General features: G+C 47.4%; 1 protein-coding gene across 4 annotated transcripts in view; it reads left to right on the top strand.

Moving 5' to 3' along the window:
* Window positions 1-19,226, top strand: part of exoc6b (exocyst complex component 6B) — a 58,567-nt gene that overhangs the window by 32,738 nt on the left and 6,603 nt on the right. For all 4 annotated transcript variants that reach the window (XM_028405348.1, XM_028405347.1, XM_028405346.1 and 1 more), the window contains 2 exons: window positions 4,712-4,853; window positions 7,262-7,335. In XM_028405348.1, coding sequence (XP_028261149.1) covers window positions 4,712-4,853; window positions 7,262-7,335 — 216 coding nt within the window. The remainder of the gene's footprint in view (window positions 1-4,711; window positions 4,854-7,261; window positions 7,336-19,226) is intronic.

The following is a 19,226-nucleotide window of genomic DNA, read 5'->3' as shown; positions in this document are numbered from 1 at the left end:
AGAAACGAACATCTTCTTCACTAAGGGCAGCATGGACCAGCTGGCTAGCATGCTATATTCAATAAATATCTCAGTGACACAATGAATCAGGAGCCGTTTCTTCACCTTCTGTTGCAGCTTTAGTCCATCTTTAGGTCACAGCATCACAAATTGCTCCTTTAAGACCTTATCTGTGGTTCTGCAGCCAGACAAGAGCAGTCTGGTGTTTACCTTCTTCACAAAAGAAAATTTCCAACCCTGGTGTCTGTCAGTTCAAATGTGGTCTGCAGTCCTTGATGTGAAGCTGCTTGCTCTGGTTCTTGTTCGTGTTTTTTTTGTTTTTTTATTTTCTTTAGTCGACTTTGACCTTGACCAAAAAAAAAATGCACCCGAGTCCGGACTTCATTTTTGTGGTGATTCTGGAGTGACAGGAACAAATACCTGCCATAACGCAGAAATGTGTGCCTGTTCCAGGGGTCTGAGCCTGCAGCTGCTCCCTGGATGGTGATTTGAAGGTCGACTGTGTGAATTTAAGTCTCATAAGTAGATTCCCATTTTGTTTTCCAGGTCATGAATCAGAATACTCGGCCACTCTCATATTCCCTATCGCAGATTTAGAGCTGCTCTCGGTGTGTCGCACGCCAGTATCATGTTTTTTTTTTCTCTCGTTGTGATCCCACCCTTTGACTTTTGGCTGCCCTGACTGGCTGTTCGTTTGACGGACGGCTTTCTGGATGGACGGAGAGCATATTATACACCATGTCCAATCCCTTCCAGGAGTTGTGAATCAGTGCGTTATGGCATCGCAGCGCTGTTGTGTTCCTTACTCAACCTGCTTCTAGCATTATGAGGCTGAATTCATGAGGGAGCACTTCAAACAAGCTGGGAAGCCCAAAGTTTTTATCCGTTACACTGAGCGCTTTCACATATGAAGCTCTGCTTGTTCTAACAAATTAATCAGCATCGTTTTGAGTCTTTTTATTCAAGGGTTTTGGTTAAATTCAGCATGACCTTTGCAAAGTGTACGAGACCCAAAGAAGGAAACGACCCCCCCACCCCCCGTTACATATGTTTATTTGACCTGTATATTGTACCTGTTCTGCCTCACTCTGCTGGAGTCGAGTGTCTGGCCACACACAGACAGATTCATTTACCCCCTCAACCAGACCACATCCCTGCATCGACCACAAATGCACATTCCTCAGAAGTTTGCTGGGGCGGAGCTCGATTGTCAGCGCCTGTCGGAAGCTTCATTAAACTTGTTAAAAAGCCCCCCCCCCCCGTCTGCTAAGTCAGCTATGTCCGCTTTAACCGTTGATATGATGTCCATGTTACTTGTGTTTTTTGTCCAGATGCCACATGGTTCACCGTGCTATCATTGTAAGGAAGCTGTCCACAGCTAGCTGCGTAGCATGCTAGCACCTGCAGATATTTCTTCTATGTGGTCCATAGGTGGATGGATCATCTTCGTTTCTTTGGTGTTTTCGGTTCTAAACGCTACATCTTCACCTCCTGAACGCTGACAGCCAGATGTTGTGGAACGTTTTTTCGCTGTCATTTCCATCTGTCTGCATTCCTTTCTGTCATGGCTCCTCCTTTTCCTTCCTTTTCCTTCATTCCTCCCTCTTGATTGCTCACCTTCGTCCGCCTCGCCGCCCGCCTGACCCCGCCACCCGTCCTCTCCCTCCACCTCGCCTGCTTTCTTTCTCCGTGGTCTTATTTGTTCAGCCGTTAGCAGCTGAGTAGCTTTTAATGAGCTCTTTGATGAACGTCTCTTGTTAGCTGGACTGAGGGGAGGACAGCGGGGTGTGAGGTGGAGATCTGGGAGGATTTAGGATGGAGGAGAAGGCATCGCTTTGTTTCTTTGGTTTCCTTTGCTCTCTTTGTTACACATCATGGTTTCCTCACCTGTCTTTACCTCACCTGTACGTTCTCACCTTGTTTTTCTCAACCTTCCTCTAGTTTCCCTTTCGCTTCCATACTTTTCTCACCTGTTTTCTCACTTTTCCTTCTAGTTGTTTCACCTTTGCTTCTTCCCTTTATCTTTTCACTCTGCATTGTTCTACATGTTTTTAAATTTACTGTTCTTACTCTAACTCTTTGATCCTTTTTTCACCTTCTTCATCATTCCACTTGCTCCTCTCCTCTCCTCGTCTCCTCTCCTCTCCTCTCCTCTCCTCCTCTCCTTGTCTCCTCTCCTCTCCTCTCCTCCTCTCCTTGTCTCGTCTCGTCTCGTCTCCTCTCCTCTCCTCTCCTCTCCTCTCCTCTCCTCTCCTCCTCTCCTCTCCTCTCCTCTCCTCTCCTCTCCTCTCCTCTCCTCTCAGCCTAATCATTTCCAGTTGTCTGTATTGAACTCCACAGCGACGTTGTTACTGTCAGACTGACCAGTGTGTGTGTGTGTGTGTGTCAGCCTGGCTTCAGAACATGTAAATAGAATTAGCCCATTTCACGCTCAATCTCACCCTCTGATAATTGACCCCTGTGGACTGTGTGTGTGCTCATGCAGAGTGTAGTGTCATGTTGGAGGATATCCGGCCACTCGTAGTTGTGTGTTTCTTAAACGTATGTGCGCACACATGTGTATAATTTGATTTTCCTGTACTGCAGACCTCCGTCTCAGGCGCAGCTACACTGCTGTCAGGTCCGTTATATAAGATAAGATGGATTTTACGGATCTCCGAGGGGAACACGGCGAGTTGAGCTGCTGCCTGGAGAACAAACAGAGGAAATTATATTAAAGTATGCCACAAAAAAAACCTCAATCGTTGCTTAATGAAAGCCAATGATTTTAACCAACGTGTCCGTTAATGTGTTTTTGAGACCCGACCTTAATTTTCCCGTATTATTACATTTTCCAGATACATTTGGCAATTAGTGAAGGACATTCCAGGTACAGGAAAAGCATTAGTCAGGATTTTCACAGGTGGACGTCTTCACAGTGGAGCAGGAACGTCTGCTTGTTCTGTTGGTCGTTCATTTAAATCAGTGCATGGCTGGAGGTGTTTGACCTCTGCAGAGAAATGATGGCCTGCTTTTCAAGGAAGGAGGAAATGATCCATTGCAGCTGATATTAGCTAATAGCTTAGCAGCCGTTAAACCTGATTTCCCTGAAATGACGCCATGATTTGTTGTTTTTATTTAATTTACTCACAGCCAGTGTTAATTTTGGCAGCAATTTCTGATTTAGTTTTTATTTTAGTCTTGTGACTAAAATGTCATTTGATTTTAGTCACGTTTTAGTCATCAACATTTTTGAACTTTTAGTCTAGTTTTAGTCGACTAAATCTGCCGTGGGTTTAGTCGACTGTTACCATGCATGAGGACGCCTTCTTCCAGCATCGCGGGGTAACGTCCTTACGCAGAGAGATCACTTCTGATTGGCTCTCTGCCGCCGTCTCCTGATTCGTCCCCCCCTTCCACAAACAAAATCTGCTCTGATTGGATCTCGTCTCCATCAATAATTTCGTCTCATTTTTTATTCGTTGACGAAAGTGTCAGTACATTTCGTCTTCGTTTTTGGCACCGTGCGTTAGTTTTTATTTAGTTATCGTCTCATTTTTATCAGCAAAAAAAGGTCGTTAACGAAAACTATGACGAAAATGATTCGTCAACAAAGTCAACAGTGTTCACAGCAATCCTTTTCATCCTTTACGTGTGTGCAAAGCTGTCATTAAATCAAGCGATGCATTGCTACACAAATATAAACATGTTTGTGTGTGTGTGTGTGTGTGTGTGTGTGTTACACATGGCCGGTGCACACACACACACACACATGTGATTAAAGGTGATTAAACACAGGGCCTGCTGTTACATCAAAGGCACGTCAGGATTCATTTAGACTGCTGCAGTAAAACACACCTCACTGGATCAACTTGAATTTTAAAGGAGTTTTTGTGTGTGATTGTGTCAAAATTGCGTTAAAGCGTTAGTGGAGTTTCCGCCTGTTGTGTATTTTTTTGGTTTTTTGTAGTTTTTGCCTTCATTTTCTCTTTTGATGTGCTTCATTCTGTTGGAATGCAGACGGCGAGGTCAGCATATAGGCCACGGCTAGTTCACACACACACACACACACATGTTTGGTTTGTATTAATGCGTTGTCGTGTGCTTCCTCATCCGCTGCTTTTATTCTTGTTGTTCTACTCTGTCATTCTGACTGCACCTGAACGCAGCGCACTTCATCAAAGCTCGCCTGGTGTGTGTGTGGGAATGTATATATTTGTATGTAGGTGTGTACACTGTGCGTGCATGCATGTGTCTCTGCTTACTGTGTAAGTGTAAGTTGTGTATTTGATGCTTCTGTCATGTCCTCCCTCTGGTGGCCTGTCTTGTCATACGTGGGGGGGGGGGGGCGATGCTGTAAATGAGGCTGCTGAAGTCCAGCATGACTGATCCTGTGGAGACACACACGTTGTTGTGCTGCTCGTTTTAGGTTTTACAGACTTTAAGCACCGCTGTGGTCTGTTTCACATCAAAAAACGAAGACATTTTCACATTGCTGAGGTCGTGTGTGGCGGCCATGTTGCCTTATCTAAAGACAGAATATTTGAGCATCCTAAAATCTAAACATAATCCCAAACTTTGTCCCTTTAACATGTCCTGCCTCACGTAGAGGTGGACATCTTTGCTCAGGTGCAGAGGGATGTTTCTGTTCAGAACAGCAGTGAGCTTGAATAGGATGTAAGGAGACCTCACCGCTCTCTCTCTTCTGTTCTCTCTCTGTCTGTGTTTTCAGGGTAAAGTTGCACAGACCGCCTGCATGTCTGCCTGCAAACACATCTCCACCTCCATGCTGCAGCTCCTGCTCGACCCGGAGGTCCGACAGATCTCCATGGGAGCGCTGCACCAGCTCAACACCGACGTCAAGGAGTGCGAGAGTGAGTGCTTCTGTTATTATGAAGTCGTGCAGAGCAAACTGACACAGGTGTTCCTGCTTCACTTCAACTCGGTGTTACTTCGCACCTGTTGGCTTTGATTGTTTAAACATGACTGAGTTATAGCTCCAAATGTAATTGTTCTTTTTCCCGGAAATGTGGTCTGTTATGACAGATCTGAATTTTTTTGTTCGACTGTAATATTGTTGCTTCCTCCTCTCCCTCCCTGCTCTCTTCTTGTCCTTGTGCCTTAGAGTTAGAATCCTGACAAAAAACAAAAACACCTCTTTGATGTTTACACTGATCCAACGTCCTTTTAATGAAGCCCCCATGTCCGCAGTTTGCTTTTGAGAGCACAGGGGGCGCTATGGAACAACCAGTTACAGGATTAGAGGGCGCCCATCTTTTTCTTTTCCCACCTTTTGTCTGATTTATTCTTCTCTTCTGTCCCCATTTCCACTCCTGTTTCCTCCCCCCTTCTCCTCCATCGCCTTGATTTCTGAGACTTGGAGTTTGTGCTGATGAAGGAGGAGGAAGAGGAGGGGGAAGAGAGAGAGAGAGAGAGAGAAAGAGCACGAGTCCTCAGTGGCATGATCACGGTTCTTAGAGTCAGAGTGTGTGAGAGACCTGATGAGCGGTGACATGCGTGCAGCGCTGCCGAGGGGTTAAGAGGTTAGAGAGCTACTTATTCAATACACAGGGGGGAAAATCCAAAGAGGAAGTGAAGGTTGAAGGTACAGTAGAGGGAGAGGAAGAGAACAGCAAAGTCCATTAGCAGTAGCAGATAGATGGGTATAAAGAGAAAATGGTGGAAAGAGGGACTCGATTAAAGAATAAAGGATCCGCAGATTAGGAAGAAATGGAAGAAGAGTGCAGGTAAAATAATCCTTATAAAAATGACGAGGAACCAGAGGAAGAGTCAAACAGAAGAGGATGAATGTGTCCATGAACGAGTGCAGAGTAACACCTGAAAAATGAAGGATGGACGGAGAGAGGAACAAGAATGGAAGAAAGTAGAAGGGTTAATAAATACACAGGGTTAAATGCATGGACGGAGCAGGCCGGGTTGAAAGAGGTCAAGAGGGCAGAGAAAATGGGATTAAATGAAAGAGGTGTGAATTTAATAAAACATGTACACAGAAAAGAAAAGAGAGAGAGCAGAGGACACGGATGAGAGGACAGATTAAAAGGAAATTAATGGGTACGTTTGAAAGGAGGAGGAAGTACAGAGAGAGCAGAAGAAAGAGGGATTAGAGATTAAAAGACTGTGGCAGATAAGAAGAAAAGGAGGCACGCATGAATGAGTGCGATCAGAGGAGGAAGTCGCAGCCTGGCTGCTAGCTTACTGTGAAGCGCTGATAAAACCGGACATTAGATTATCTGGCTGTCGCCGTAGAAACCCTCCCCTACAGTGACTGCTGGTCACATGTGAGCCGTCATATTTTTGGAGATTTTTTTGAACTCAATTGAAATATATTGTCTGAAAGACCTGTACTTTCACACATGATGCGTTCAAAGACCATCAGAGAGCTGTAAATATGATGTGTCTTCCTGTTGCTCCGGTGTTCAGAGGGTTAAACCGCACAAAGCAGCACAAGGCAGAGAAGTGAAAGGTAAAGCAGGAGAAACACTTCAAAGTTCAGAAGCAGGGCCGGTGTGTGTGTGTGTGTGTGTGTGGTGCAGGGGTCACTGATGATGGCAGGCGTGTAATCACTGCTGTGGTGTGTATGCCCGTGTGTGTGTGTGTGTGTCCCGAGGTGAAAGAGATTAGCCACAGACTCGGCTTTTTCTCTCTTTCTCCGCAGCACTCCTCTTTTCTCTCGTTCCTTCGCTCAGAATACCAGTCGGCTTGTTTACGGGGGCCAACTGACGCCAAGACCCCAGCTCACACTCCGTACGACCCCGACACACACACACACACACACACAGACACACACACACAGGCGTCACCCCGGGTTCAACAGTCCTCAACTGTTCTGAAACATGCAGGCGAAGGTGAAACAACAAATAAACACACACACCAGCTTAGCAAGGCTCACATCCAACGAGACAATCGTATGAGAATCACACACACACACACACACACACACACACACACACACACAGGACAACCAAAGCCTTTGCTCTTTTACATCCACAAACTCATTCACACACTGAATCTCGCTCACACACACACACACACACACTCTTTTTCAACAAGACCTAGCGACATGACTCTAACACCCTGCCCTCCCCCCTCCTCCCCCCTCCTCCCCAGGCTGTCATTTGTCTGCCAATCTATCCCGATGCATAGCGAATCCGACCAGGTCTTTTATTATTCCGTTTTTCACCCTCTCCTTTTTTTCCTCCTCCTCCTCTCTTCCCTCTCTCCGGGGGTGGACTGGGGGGGGCGGGTTTGTATTTTCCCACAGGTTTTGCCAGAGCCGGCCCGGTCGCAGGCTTCCAGGGTGACACGTTGCTTCTGGCCTTCAGTGACTTGAGACAAGTAGGTCTTTGTCTCCCTCGTGGTCCTCTCTCCTTCGTTTTCTCTCTCTGTGTTTTTTTTCCTCTCCCCACTATCTTTTTTCTCCCTCCTCCTCTTCACCTCCCTTGTCCTTTTCATCCTTCTCCCCATCCTCCCTCAGACACCCCCAGTCCTCCTCCTCCTCCTCCTCCTCTTCATTTGGTTTTCTGATTTGTTTCTTTATTCTCTGACATTTAGTGTCATCCCTCCGACGCAAACATTTTCTTTCTCTGACCAGATTTTCTCTGCAGGCATCAAATTCTTCACTCATTTGCTAAGAAACACATAAATTGAATTTTAGATTACAATGTTTATAAAAAGACAGTTAGAAGACAGCGCAGAGACACTGGTGGATCTTCACCTTTAGATTGACGGTGCCTGTCCGATCGAGCTGCAAAGATGGTGGACGGTCCTCTGAGCGGTTGTCTTAATTGTAGGACGGCAAAATGCAGCGTTCCGTCTTTGCTCTGGTTATCAGTCATTCTTGAGCTGCGGCTGTGTCTTTGTGGAGTTACACTTCATCGCCCTTGCACCCGGCACTCATACATTTCCACCTAACACAGGGCCTGATCATATTTATTTTAACAGTGGAGCAGAAGCCACACGCTGCCTGATACAGAGGTCACACACTAACATGGTTTGTTGTTGGCTTTTATTGGTAAGTCATGAGTCTTTCACTCAGTGAACTGCCTCGTCACCACCACTTCTGGACTGCTTCACCGGTTTCCCAGGGGACGCTGTGGGTCCTCGGGCCGGATGTTGAGAAACAGCTGAGTGCAGGAAGTGTCCCTGGTGCTGTGCGCGTCTTGTTTCGGGTCCTGGGAAAGAACTGAGCAGAACCAGTCAGAGCAGGGACAAAACTGATGAGAATGCAGGATGTTTGGGGCGGAGTGTGTGTGTCTGTGTGTGTGTGTCGATTTCGCATTTCGACTTTGCGAAAAAAGTGTTTTTGGCAAGCTCGGACGTACGTGCACGAAGGCATGGACGGGCGAACTTGTGTTGCCGAGCGTATTCTTCCAGACTTTGGCGTGTTTGTGAGTCTGTCATCGTCGTTGAATGTGTGAAACTAAGCGGAGTGTGTGTGTGTGTTTGTGTGTCGCTGAATGTGTGATCCGGGGCGGAGAGCACCCGACTGAAAGTTTGTGTGGCTTTGTGCGTTTGTGGTCGTGCGATTGTGTGTGTGTGTGTGTTTGCGCGTGTGAAACTGAGCGTAGAGTGTGTGTGTGTGTGTGTCCGTTTTTGTGTGTCATCGCAGTGAATGTGTGAAACAGGGCGGAGAGCGGTTTGTGTGTCCGCCTGCCCGTCTTTGATGTGTGTTTGTTGTTGTGGAGTGTGTGAAAGTCGGTGTGTGTGACAGCGGATGACGGATGGGCCGGCAGGACGGAGCAGGGGACGATGAATGAGGTGACAGACAGAGACGGATAGCCCTTTATCCCTCCGTCACAATCCCTCTTTCTCTCTCCCTCTCTTCTCTTTCTCCGCCTGTCGGGATGATGCAGTGCCTCTTGTTCTCCCGCTCGGAGGAGGAGAAGGAAGGGGGGAAGATGGGGAGAAGGAGAAAAGAAAAAATTGCATTCATCTGGCATCGATGTTTACTCCGGCTCCCCCTCTTTCCCTCCTCTGCTCCCACTGCCTGCTGCATCGTCCTCTTCCTTCATCTCCATCCTCTCTCCTCCTCCTCCTCCTCCTCCTCTTTTGTCCTTCATCAGTTGACTCCTGCTCCTTCATCCATTGTTTTTGGAGCCATTCTTATCATATCAAAAGAGACACATTCCTTGTGTGTACACATCTGCCCAAGCGCATCTTTTTATGTGTGTGTGTGTGTGTGTGTGTGTGTGTGAGAGCTACACTTTCTTATTTTCAAACATACATTGCGTGTCTGTGTGTGTGTGTGTGTGCGACCTGTTGGTGAATGGTCGATAAATCACGCTGACGGGGCCGTTTTGTTGTGTGGTCGGGTCCCGGTGTTCTGGAAGGTTCCGGGGTCCTGGGACAGGAGTTCCCCCTAGAAAGGACGCACACACACAACACAGATTCAAACACACACAGCACACTGCCACAAGTCGCTTTTGTCACACAAATGTGTTCTGTACTCACGTTTAAAGGTGCAGAGTGTCACTCACAGCACTGATTTAGGCCCCTTGCGCTCAGAGATCGCACTATAATGCTTCTAAGAAACCCCCTGTGTAACTGTGGGGCCGTGCAATCGGAGGTCTGCAGTGTTGTGTTCATTTCCTTGTGTGGTGTATTCCACTGAGCTGGAGCTGCCTCTCACATAGGGCTGGTTGTGGCCTCATCACCATGGTTCTGCACCTTCTGCAGTAGAATCTTCTTTATTATAACTCATGTTGTTTCCAGGAAAACGTGACAAGCCTCAAAATGTTATCAGACTGACTCACTACCGAAATTCTTCCTGCACGAATGGCCAATACTGTTCATATAGTATTTGCAGTTCCTCGGGTGTCCACTTGAGGGCACTCCTCATAAACCCGTATAAACATGTTTACAGCCAGACATGTAAAAACTGTTCTGGACTCTGTTGGTAGTGAATCACACAGGTGTTGCCCAGGTGGTGGTGTCCTTCACGCCGACCTTCAGAAACCTTTTTATGACACTTCCTATAAGTCGCGTCACATGATCGACATCAGTCCTGTCTGAAGAACCAATCACTGTAACCAGCTTATCTGAGCTGTCCACAGCTTTCTCCTGTTCTCTACAATTGCTAAATAATTTGGTCAGCGGCTGCCTTTGTGTGTCTGTGTGTGTCTGTGTGTGTCTGTGTGTGTGTGTGTGTCTGTGTGTGTGTGTGTGTGTAATTCCCTGGCTGCTCTTTTCCACAGATCCTATCAATCTGCCTATATTTAGAACTTTCAGAAGTCTGTGGTTACTTTAAACCTTTGGCTGGCCCTTTGGTGTGTGTGTGTGTGTGTGTGTGTGTGTGTGTGTGTGTGTGTGTGGCGCCCCCCCAAATAAATGCTTGCAACAGTAGAGTTCCACTCATCCCCTTCTCGACTCGTTCATACGGCAGGCATGCATTCTTCCACCTTCTGCCCAGCAGTGTGTGTGTGTGTGTCCTCTGTCATTGGTTGCTTCATTCCTTTGGTTGACCACAGACAGTCAGATTCCATCCATTCATCTTTCACTCCTTCTTTTCTGCTTTGGACTTTGAGTCGAGTTTGATGAACTCTTTTGTTTCTCTCCCTCTGAACGTTGCTCCTCCATTTTACTCTCAATCTGTTTTGCTGCTCAGTTGTTTCATCTTTTTGTTTTCTTCTCATTCTTTGCATGTGTGATTGTTTGTTGTTGCTCCTATCTTTCTTTTTATAACTGTCATTTTCTCAGTGCTGTATTTCAGTGGTCACTCACACACACACACACACACACACACAGGCTGTCAGTACCGTCTGCCCTCTGCCTGACGTCTGTGTGCATCCCAACCATTACCTCACGAGGCTTCCCTCTTGCTCTCCAAAAGCAACATGTCACAGCATGACAACTGCTCCACTCTGTGTGTGTGTGTGTAGATTGACCAGCGTGGCCAGTAGCGATTATCCAGTGACTGCCTCAGCCTCTGTGTGTGTGTGTGTGGAGGCAGTAGACGGTCTACGGGATGAGATGAGGCCCAGTGGGAGAGGAAACCTCCATCTCACCTCCTGGTAACCCAGACTAACGAGGCGGTGGGAGGGAGATGGGAGAGAAGGTTGGAAAAAGAGCAGGAAAGAGGAGAAGAAGATGTGGATAACACAAGCGAAACGTATCAAACCCTGTTCTGTTTTTCTGTACGGTTAGTTCTGATCGTCTCTGCTGAGTTTGAGTTTAACCTTCTCAAGTCTAAAATAAGCTTAAGGTTTAATACTCTGTTCCTCACAGCCAGGCTGTTAAAACATATCATTTCTGAAAGTATAACCAGAACAAAGTGTTGATGAAGATTCTCAGTCATCCAGGTCATCATACGTAGAGAAGATTGAGGCAAGGCGTCTGGACTTGTAGAGTTTTCTTGAAGACGTTTCGCTGCTCATCCAAGCAGCTTCATCAGTTCTAACTGTTTGGTGGGGAAACATGGTTTATATGTGGTTACAGACCTGTGTGGGTGGGTCTGGGTAAAACTTAAAAAAGAACAAAGCTCCACATGGTGCCATCCAAAACACTTTATTCTACATTCTTGACTCACATGTGACCAGCAGTCCATCCATCCATCCATTTCTTGACCAGGTTCGCCCTGTACACCGTCACAAGGGGTCTCTTGACAGGTTGCTAGTTGCAGGGTCAACAACCATTTAGACCAGGGGTGGGCAATAAGTTTTTTTGCAAGGCTCACATAGACTTCCATAAGAAAAGCAAAGAGACAAGGAAGGTTGGAAAGATGTGCCGTGCTCAACAGCTGACTTTTGCTGCTTTTGTTTAATATTGCCTGCACGGTCCGCGGGCCGTGCTTTGCCCAGGTCTGATTTAGGCTGTGACAAAAATCCAGCTCCAGATCTGCAAGCTTTCTACAGCTGAAAAACTGGTTCCCCCTAAAATCTGAGGCATTCTTAAGATATCACATCCACAGGAACCAGGCTGATGGTCACTTCCTGTTTGAGTCCAGGTGACCCTGAACCAAATCTGAAGAAACGAGCTGATGGTGTTTCTGTAATAGTACACAACCTGAACCGGAGCTCCTCTGGCTGCTGTCGGCACCGAGGCAGAATAAATCATCTTTTTTCCTGATAATGGGTGCATTTGGATGATAGAGTGTATCTACCACAGCCTTTCCAGAATCAATCAGCCACGGTTGCATCAATGAGGGTTTGTTTCCTCCTCCAGTTTTTTATTCTTGTAGCCTCGGTAAGAAAAACAACTTGTACAGAACAAGGCCGTCCGTCAGTGTAGCAGGAAGCCTTCACTTGATTCCACCACAGTTTGTTTGTCGTTTCATTGTTCTCGACTCGAGCGCACAGGCCACTTAACGCACCTCGCTTCCTGTCGGTCGCCCGACTGCCGTGGAGAAAAAATATGAGTCCTCCGTTCCTCTGGGAAACAATCCCTCAAAATCTTATAACCCAGAGGTTGTGTGTGCGTGTTTAGCGGTGAAACGTGAAGTTAGTGTTGATGGTATCGAGTTCCTCCTGCTTGCCAAAGTTTAGTTTCGGTGCTGAGATGAGGATAAATGGATTTTCATTTTAGCTGCTGCTAAGCCCGTTATATGTCTGCGTGATTAATTTCCTGAAGTTTGATCCAGAGTTTGTTTTTAGCCAAACGGACCTGAAAGCTGTGTGTGTAGGTGGGTGTGGGGGTGAGAGGGAAGACTCATGGTTGGGTCAGAGTGAAACTAAAAGGTTTTGGAAGTGAAGCGTAGGGACGTTTGCTCAGGACACACAGGTACCATGTTTTCCGGACAATAGGTCGCACCGGAGTATACGTCGCACCAGCCAAAAAACGCGTAATGAAGAAGAAAAAACCATAGATAAGTTGCACCGGACTATTAGTCGCACCAGCGTAATCACAAAGTTTTTAGCGTAACGTTGCCTCCTGAATTAGGACTTAAGTGGTGCGGCTGCAGGACACTGAGAGTGAGACACACACATTTCAACAAGTCCTCACACGGAGAAATGATTAGCTTCACCACACAGAAGCTCCTATAAACATCCTGTAAATGAGTCAAAGGCAGACGACACTGTGCGCTATAGCTGTCTGGAATTAACAACATATCGTTGAGGCTCAGCTGCAAGCACACGTTCCATGAACGTGTGCGTCACCTGTGCTCGGAATGCAAAGTGTGGACAAGCTGGAGGTGGAAGAGAACCGTCAGCAGAGGGACAGAACAGCTACTATTATATTTGTAATGGGACGTCAGGACACAAGGCTAGCTAAGTGTATATTTTAATAGATAAGTCGCACCTGAGTAATAGTCGCATACCCAGCCAAGGATGAGGAAAAAAGGGCAACTTATAGTCTGGAAAATACGGTAATATATAACTGTCTGTTAACTTACCTGTCGACCTGTCTCAGGGTCACAGTGTTTCAAATGTTTCGCCCCACACTGGCGCTCCAGTTTGACCTCAAAGGTTTGTCCGTGACCGTTCTCTTAGTATCATTGAGGATTTATTTGTGGGTCTGTCTGCAGATGTCAGGTTGTGGATGAGCGTCGGTAAACTGACTTGTTGCCGTGTGTCCCAGTCTGTTTGCACCAGTCTTAACTGTTGTCGGCTTTTTTGACTTGATTACACATGTTGAATTAGTGAGAGTGATCCTGTGTGTTGACTTTATGACCCTGGCATGCTGGGTTTTGTGTCAGTTTGATAAGTCTTTCAATTTGCCTCCTGTCTGGTGTGTAATACAAGCTAAGGCCCACTGTACTTCTGGGCATTTAGCATGACTAGGATGACATGTGAGCATCATCCTCGAGTCTTGAGTTTTTAAGCAGGTTAAAACTCGAGATTCGTTTTGTGGCTTCAGGTTTTTTGGCAGAGACATGATGGCGCTGAGGCCACAGTGAGGCTAAAGGTAAAGAGAGAGTGAAGGATTAGGAGAGGGGCAGGACAGAGGTGAGGACGAGGACAGGAAGAGATAGACGAGTCAGAGAAATGAAAGCAGACACAAAAATCTGCTACCGTCACATTCCTGAGAACTGTGGTCACAGCTGCAGTGTGTGACAGGTCAGGTTCAGCAAAGGGACTGCTGGCAGGACCTGGAGTGAACTGTGTGTGTGTGTGTGTGTGTGTGTGTGTTGTTGAATGGCAGCCAGCGCACATGCTGCACCACATCAGAAACAGGTTGACCTTTGACTTTTAAACTCCTCACCAGACTCCAGACAGATGGAGAAAGAGGAGAGAGAAGATAAATGGAGGCAGAGAAAGAGCAAAGTCTGAAGAGAAAGGCGGAAAGGAAGGAGAGCGTTTATACCAAAGAGAGCCGGAGCAGATGAATGAATCCAAAGGAAGATGACAGGAGGAGATGCAGAGGAGGCCAGATCCCGAGACACGACATGAATGTGTGAAAATGTTGACGGAGTGCAGCAGAAAGCGAGGGATAGCAAGTGAAAGAGTGCAGTCAGGTGAAAGTGATATGGACGTACAGGGTGGTCTCTCTCTCTCCCCCTCCGTCCGTCCCTGTGTCTCTCTACCTCGCTCCCCCGCTCTCTCCTCGGGAGGCTGACACTTCCCTTCATGCGTTTGACCACTCACAGAAGGGGGGATGAATAGAGGAGTGGAGCGGGGTGAAAGAGAAGAAAGAGGGCGAAGGGAGGATGAGCAGCAGACGGACATCTAAATGCTCGCCTGCCGATCTATTGGACTTATTGGATGGAGCAGAATGCTGCAAGACATTTTCTTGTAGTTGACGTCCGTCCACGCAGACACGGGCAGAAACAATGAGCGGCCTGGGAGACGCAACCATGTATCCATGCAACCGTGACGCCCCGAGAGTCGAATCTGTCCAAAGACTCTGAGGTTTCCTGTTTGAGTCAACGCTCCATTTGATCACCGTGTCAGCGTGCAGTAGGTCTGAGGGGTGAACCATGTCAGGTGTCTTCTTTGGAATCACTGCATGCTGCTGACAACGAAGCAGCATGCTGTGATAACCAGGAAGTCCTCCACAGAGGTTGGTGGAACCTTTGAGGTCTGTGAAGGACACACCTCCGCAGGCCTCTGAAGGATGCAGAGTGGGTCAGTTCATGCTCTTATTGAGAACGGTTTCGGTGTCGTAGGTGCCGCCTCTCCTTAATCTTGATGAGTGCTGATGATGTTTTTGTGCCGTAAATGTTGTGTGGCCTGAACATGTCAAATCTATGTCGTCTAAAACGACCTCTCCAGCAGCAGCTCGTCTTCCTCCTACTTGTGTCCAATACCCTCTGCACTCTCTTCTACTGCTTAAATTAGACCTGAACACCCTACATGAAGCTGTGAATTCCATTTTGAGCATTGAAGAAATGAGGATTCGTAGGTTAGTAGTAGGGATGTCCCAATCAGGTTTTTTTGCCCTCGAGTCCGAATCCGATCGAATCTGAAATCACGTAATCTGGCCCGGTTTCCGATCACGTGATCGGATCGGGACATCCCTAGTTAGTAGCAGTTTTAGTAGCATATTTTCAGTGTAATCCTGCTTCTCTCCTCCTCTTCAGTATAAGGGCCCTCTTCTTCTTCTACTCACATTTTTCCTTTCATTTCTGCTTTTACCTCCTTTTACCCTTAATGTTTGAGTGTCGTGAATGCGACACACACACACACAGCTGAAAGTGAGTGCAACATGAGGTCAGTGGGATAAGTATTGGTGCCAGGGAGGGGTGAGAACTGGCAGTCAGACCCCCAAAACACTCTTATCTGATCTTCCTGTCTTTCACACACACACACACACACACACACACACACACACACACACACGGACTGAAGGTCTATATATACACCTGTCTGCTTCACACACACACACACAGTGCATTAGAGCTGACTACACACAGCTCTGCACTGTAATAAAGTGCATGGTGATCCTGCTTCACTGCAGATAAAACGGTGTCTGTCCATATCTGCAGATTTATGGGTTCAAGCTATTATTTGTGTGGGAGAGGTTACTTCTCTCTCTGTGTGTGTGTGTGTGTGTTTGTTTCTCGGCCTCTGTCTCAACTTCCTGTCCTGTCTGTGGCCGGCCTTATCGTCGTGACAACAGGTCAGGCGGTGGTCACGGCATGCATAGCCTGACCTGATTTGATGGTGCTGGGAGCGCTCGGTTTCAACTTCCGACCAATGGTCAAGTAGTGGTCAGGAATTATGGGCGGGTTCAAGGTGGTTGACACTCTGCTACACACACATTCATAAACAGCTTATAAAACACAGATACACACACTCATGACTGTGACCGTGTGGTGACCGGGTCAGGTCATTGTTCTGTGTTATCAGTCGTGACCTCTCTGTCAGTCTCCCCGATACGACCTGCTTCTACACCCCTTCCTGTGTGACTGTGTGTGTGTGTGCGGTCATTCCATGGTCAAACCAAAAACCCTCAAACAGCTCTCACCTTTCAGCCGTTTCCTGTTCTGTGTGGGGGGGTTGGTCACAGCACGATGATGTGAAGCACTCGAGTTTCTCATTTTTCTGTATCTGCACATTGGATCCTTCACAGCAGTTAGGTGTCTGTTTGAAGAGCAGCTGGACCTGAGAGTGGACTAATTGTGTACGTTTGACATGTTGGAAATGTCCCCATGTTGTTGAGCAGTTTGTTTGATTTTCGGTCCTTTGTTACCACAGAATAATTGATTATGAATGCTGCATTTATTGTGTTTGTTCTCAAACTTTTAGGCCAAACGAATGTTTGTGTTGTATTTTTTTCAAGGGCTGCCAGTTTCAGAGTCCACTGCTGAACCGCCAGTCATGCTGTAAAGTCCTGTTGTTTCGTCTCCTACTGTGTATTTGATGGCAGCGTTTTTTAGCTTTCCACTAAACCAGGGGTGCCCATTACGTCGATCGCGATCTACCGGTCGGTCGCGGAAGAGGTGCGGGTCGATCGCGATATACCCGTCGATCGCGGAAGAGGTGCGGGTCGATCGCGGAGGAGGTGCGGGTCGATCGCGGAGGAGGTGCGGGTTGATCGCGATATACCCGTCGATCGCGATCTACCGGTCGATCGCGGAAGAGGTGCGGGTCGATCGCGGAGGAGGTGCGGGTTGATCGCGATATACCCGTCGATCGCGATCTACCGGTCGATCGCGGAGGAGGTGCGGGTCGATCGTGTGTCATTTAAAAAATGTTTTCATGTTAGTCTATCACCTGTTGCCTCAAAGATCTTTTATAACACAGATGTCTCACTCTGCCCTGATCACCCGCGCCATTGCGTGTTTATGTGTGTGTCTGTAGTAGCGTGAAAGATCGAAGGAGTGAGAGCTCTTAGCGTTAATACAAGACCTTTGGGGCTAGTTTTTGGGCCGTGTCAACAACCCGGACAGACAGTTGAGTGCTGCAGGCGGACAGACAGAGGTCTGCAGCCTGATGCCAGACTGGATGCTGCTCGCTGTGTTTTTATAATGTCCATCAATCATGGTGCCGGTGCTCTGGCTCGTTAGTTAGCTAACTTGTTAGCTAGCATGTGCTAACATAAGTCCGTCCATCCATAACGAGCTGATTAACATTAAACTAAAGTGGGAACAGCGGATGAAGATGGATGGATGGATGAAGTAGGAAGACTTTGCTTGCTGTCAGCTAGTTTTATCATTTTGACTTGGTCATTGTAAAAAGTAGCTCGCGAGCCGAAAAAGCGTGGGCACCCCTGCACGAAACTCACACTCGTATTAAGTGAAGAAGAAGACCTGCATCGTCCTGTCGGGTTATTATGACCAGTCATTGTCCCTCTTTCAGTGATATTTTAAAAGTGCCAGACTGTTCTTAGACTCTGCAAACAATGATCTAATTTAACTGCAGTGATGTAAAGTGAATATAAAACATGTTTAAATTGGCATCTTGTGGAGGAATGCGTTCAAAGAGCGGTGCATTCAGGCTCCACAAGAGGACGAACCCAAAATGAACTCCCGGCCCAGAATTAACCTCTAAAAAAAGTGTCTGGACCCAAATTGACTTTAGAAAAGTGGCCGAGGTTGAATTGACCTTTATAAAAAGTGCCTGGATCTAAATTGAGCACCGTGTTTTTCCAGCGCTGTTTGTTTTGGAGTATTCCGTCTTTATTTGCTTTATCAGCGCTCGGAGCAGCTCCCAGCAGGCCCCACTGACTTCAGCACGCACTCCTTTATCGTCTCCCTCTGCTCTCTCCTCCGTAACGTCTAGTTACCCTCCGCCTGACCTGCTCCCCTCCCTCTGCTCCAGTCCTGTAATATTTCCCCGATCATTCTTTTTCACTTTTCTCTCATTTACCTCCCCTCATCTCTCTCTCTCTCTCTCTTTCCAACTCTGTTTCTGTCCATGTCTCTCGCTCGCCCTCTCCCAGTCTGTGCAGTGTCTAATTGACAGTGCAGACCCCTGGTTGAACCACCGGCACTCTTCGCTGGGTTTTTGTTTTTTCATTCCTCTCTCACAACTTCTCCGTCACCGCTGACGAAGAGGAGGGAGAGAGGTGAGAGACGGAGCAAATGGTACAAACAAGTAAAGAAGCTCAGAGTCCAGTGACACCAGAAAAACGAGTCACTTAGGAGTCATGTTCTCATCCCTCTGGCTTAAACAGCATTCTGGGTTTAATGTGCTGCTGGTCACACCCTCCAGGTGCATCTCACGGCCTCTCGCCATCACTTCTGCTGTGTTTTTGTTTTTTTAAAACGCTCCTCTTTACCTCTTCCCCCACTACAGCCCTGAAAGAACATCTGTCCAAACAGGTGCAGATATAAACATCAACCTGTCATGTGACTGCTGGTCACGCCTGACTCAGTCATGGCTTCCCTTTTTGTGTCTTGTTTTGATCCTCCCTTTCTATTTGGAGAACTTTTGGTGTGAGTAACCTCTGACCTCTCTGTAAGGGAGCAGATGACTCCCCCACAGGGAGCCATTTATTCTTACACCAGCGGTGGACCCACAGTGCAGCGGTGGAGGCTGCGCTGTGTTGTGGTCGCTGGCAGCGCCGCGCTGCGGTCGCAGAGCTGAGGTGGCGGGCAGATGTACTCGGATATAAGCTTTTGGTTTTAATTTCACTCTTGGCCCTCCGGGGGGAAAGTAAAATTAGTTCCCTGTTTGTGAAGCGATAAACATCTGAGCTCACCTCATTCCATTCATAGCTGAAGATGGAGCGGTACCTTCAGCACGAGCCTCTCTGTCCGACCACGTGACGACGTCTTGCAGGTCGCCGGTCAGCGGTTTTACTGATAACCTCTGACCTCTGACGTCTTGCTGTTAGAGGTTGAGAGCTGTCTTTAGGGGTTAAGTGTGAAGCCCGTTTTCCTGCAGCCTGTCAGAGAGATGAGGAGA

The sequence above is a fragment of the Parambassis ranga genome, chromosome 5 (genome assembly GCF_900634625.1).
Source record: "Parambassis ranga chromosome 5, fParRan2.1, whole genome shotgun sequence".
Lineage (NCBI taxonomy): Eukaryota > Metazoa > Chordata > Actinopteri > Ambassidae > Parambassis > Parambassis ranga.
Note: the sequence above shows the minus strand (reverse complement) of the source record. Positions and strands in the feature narration are given on the sequence as shown.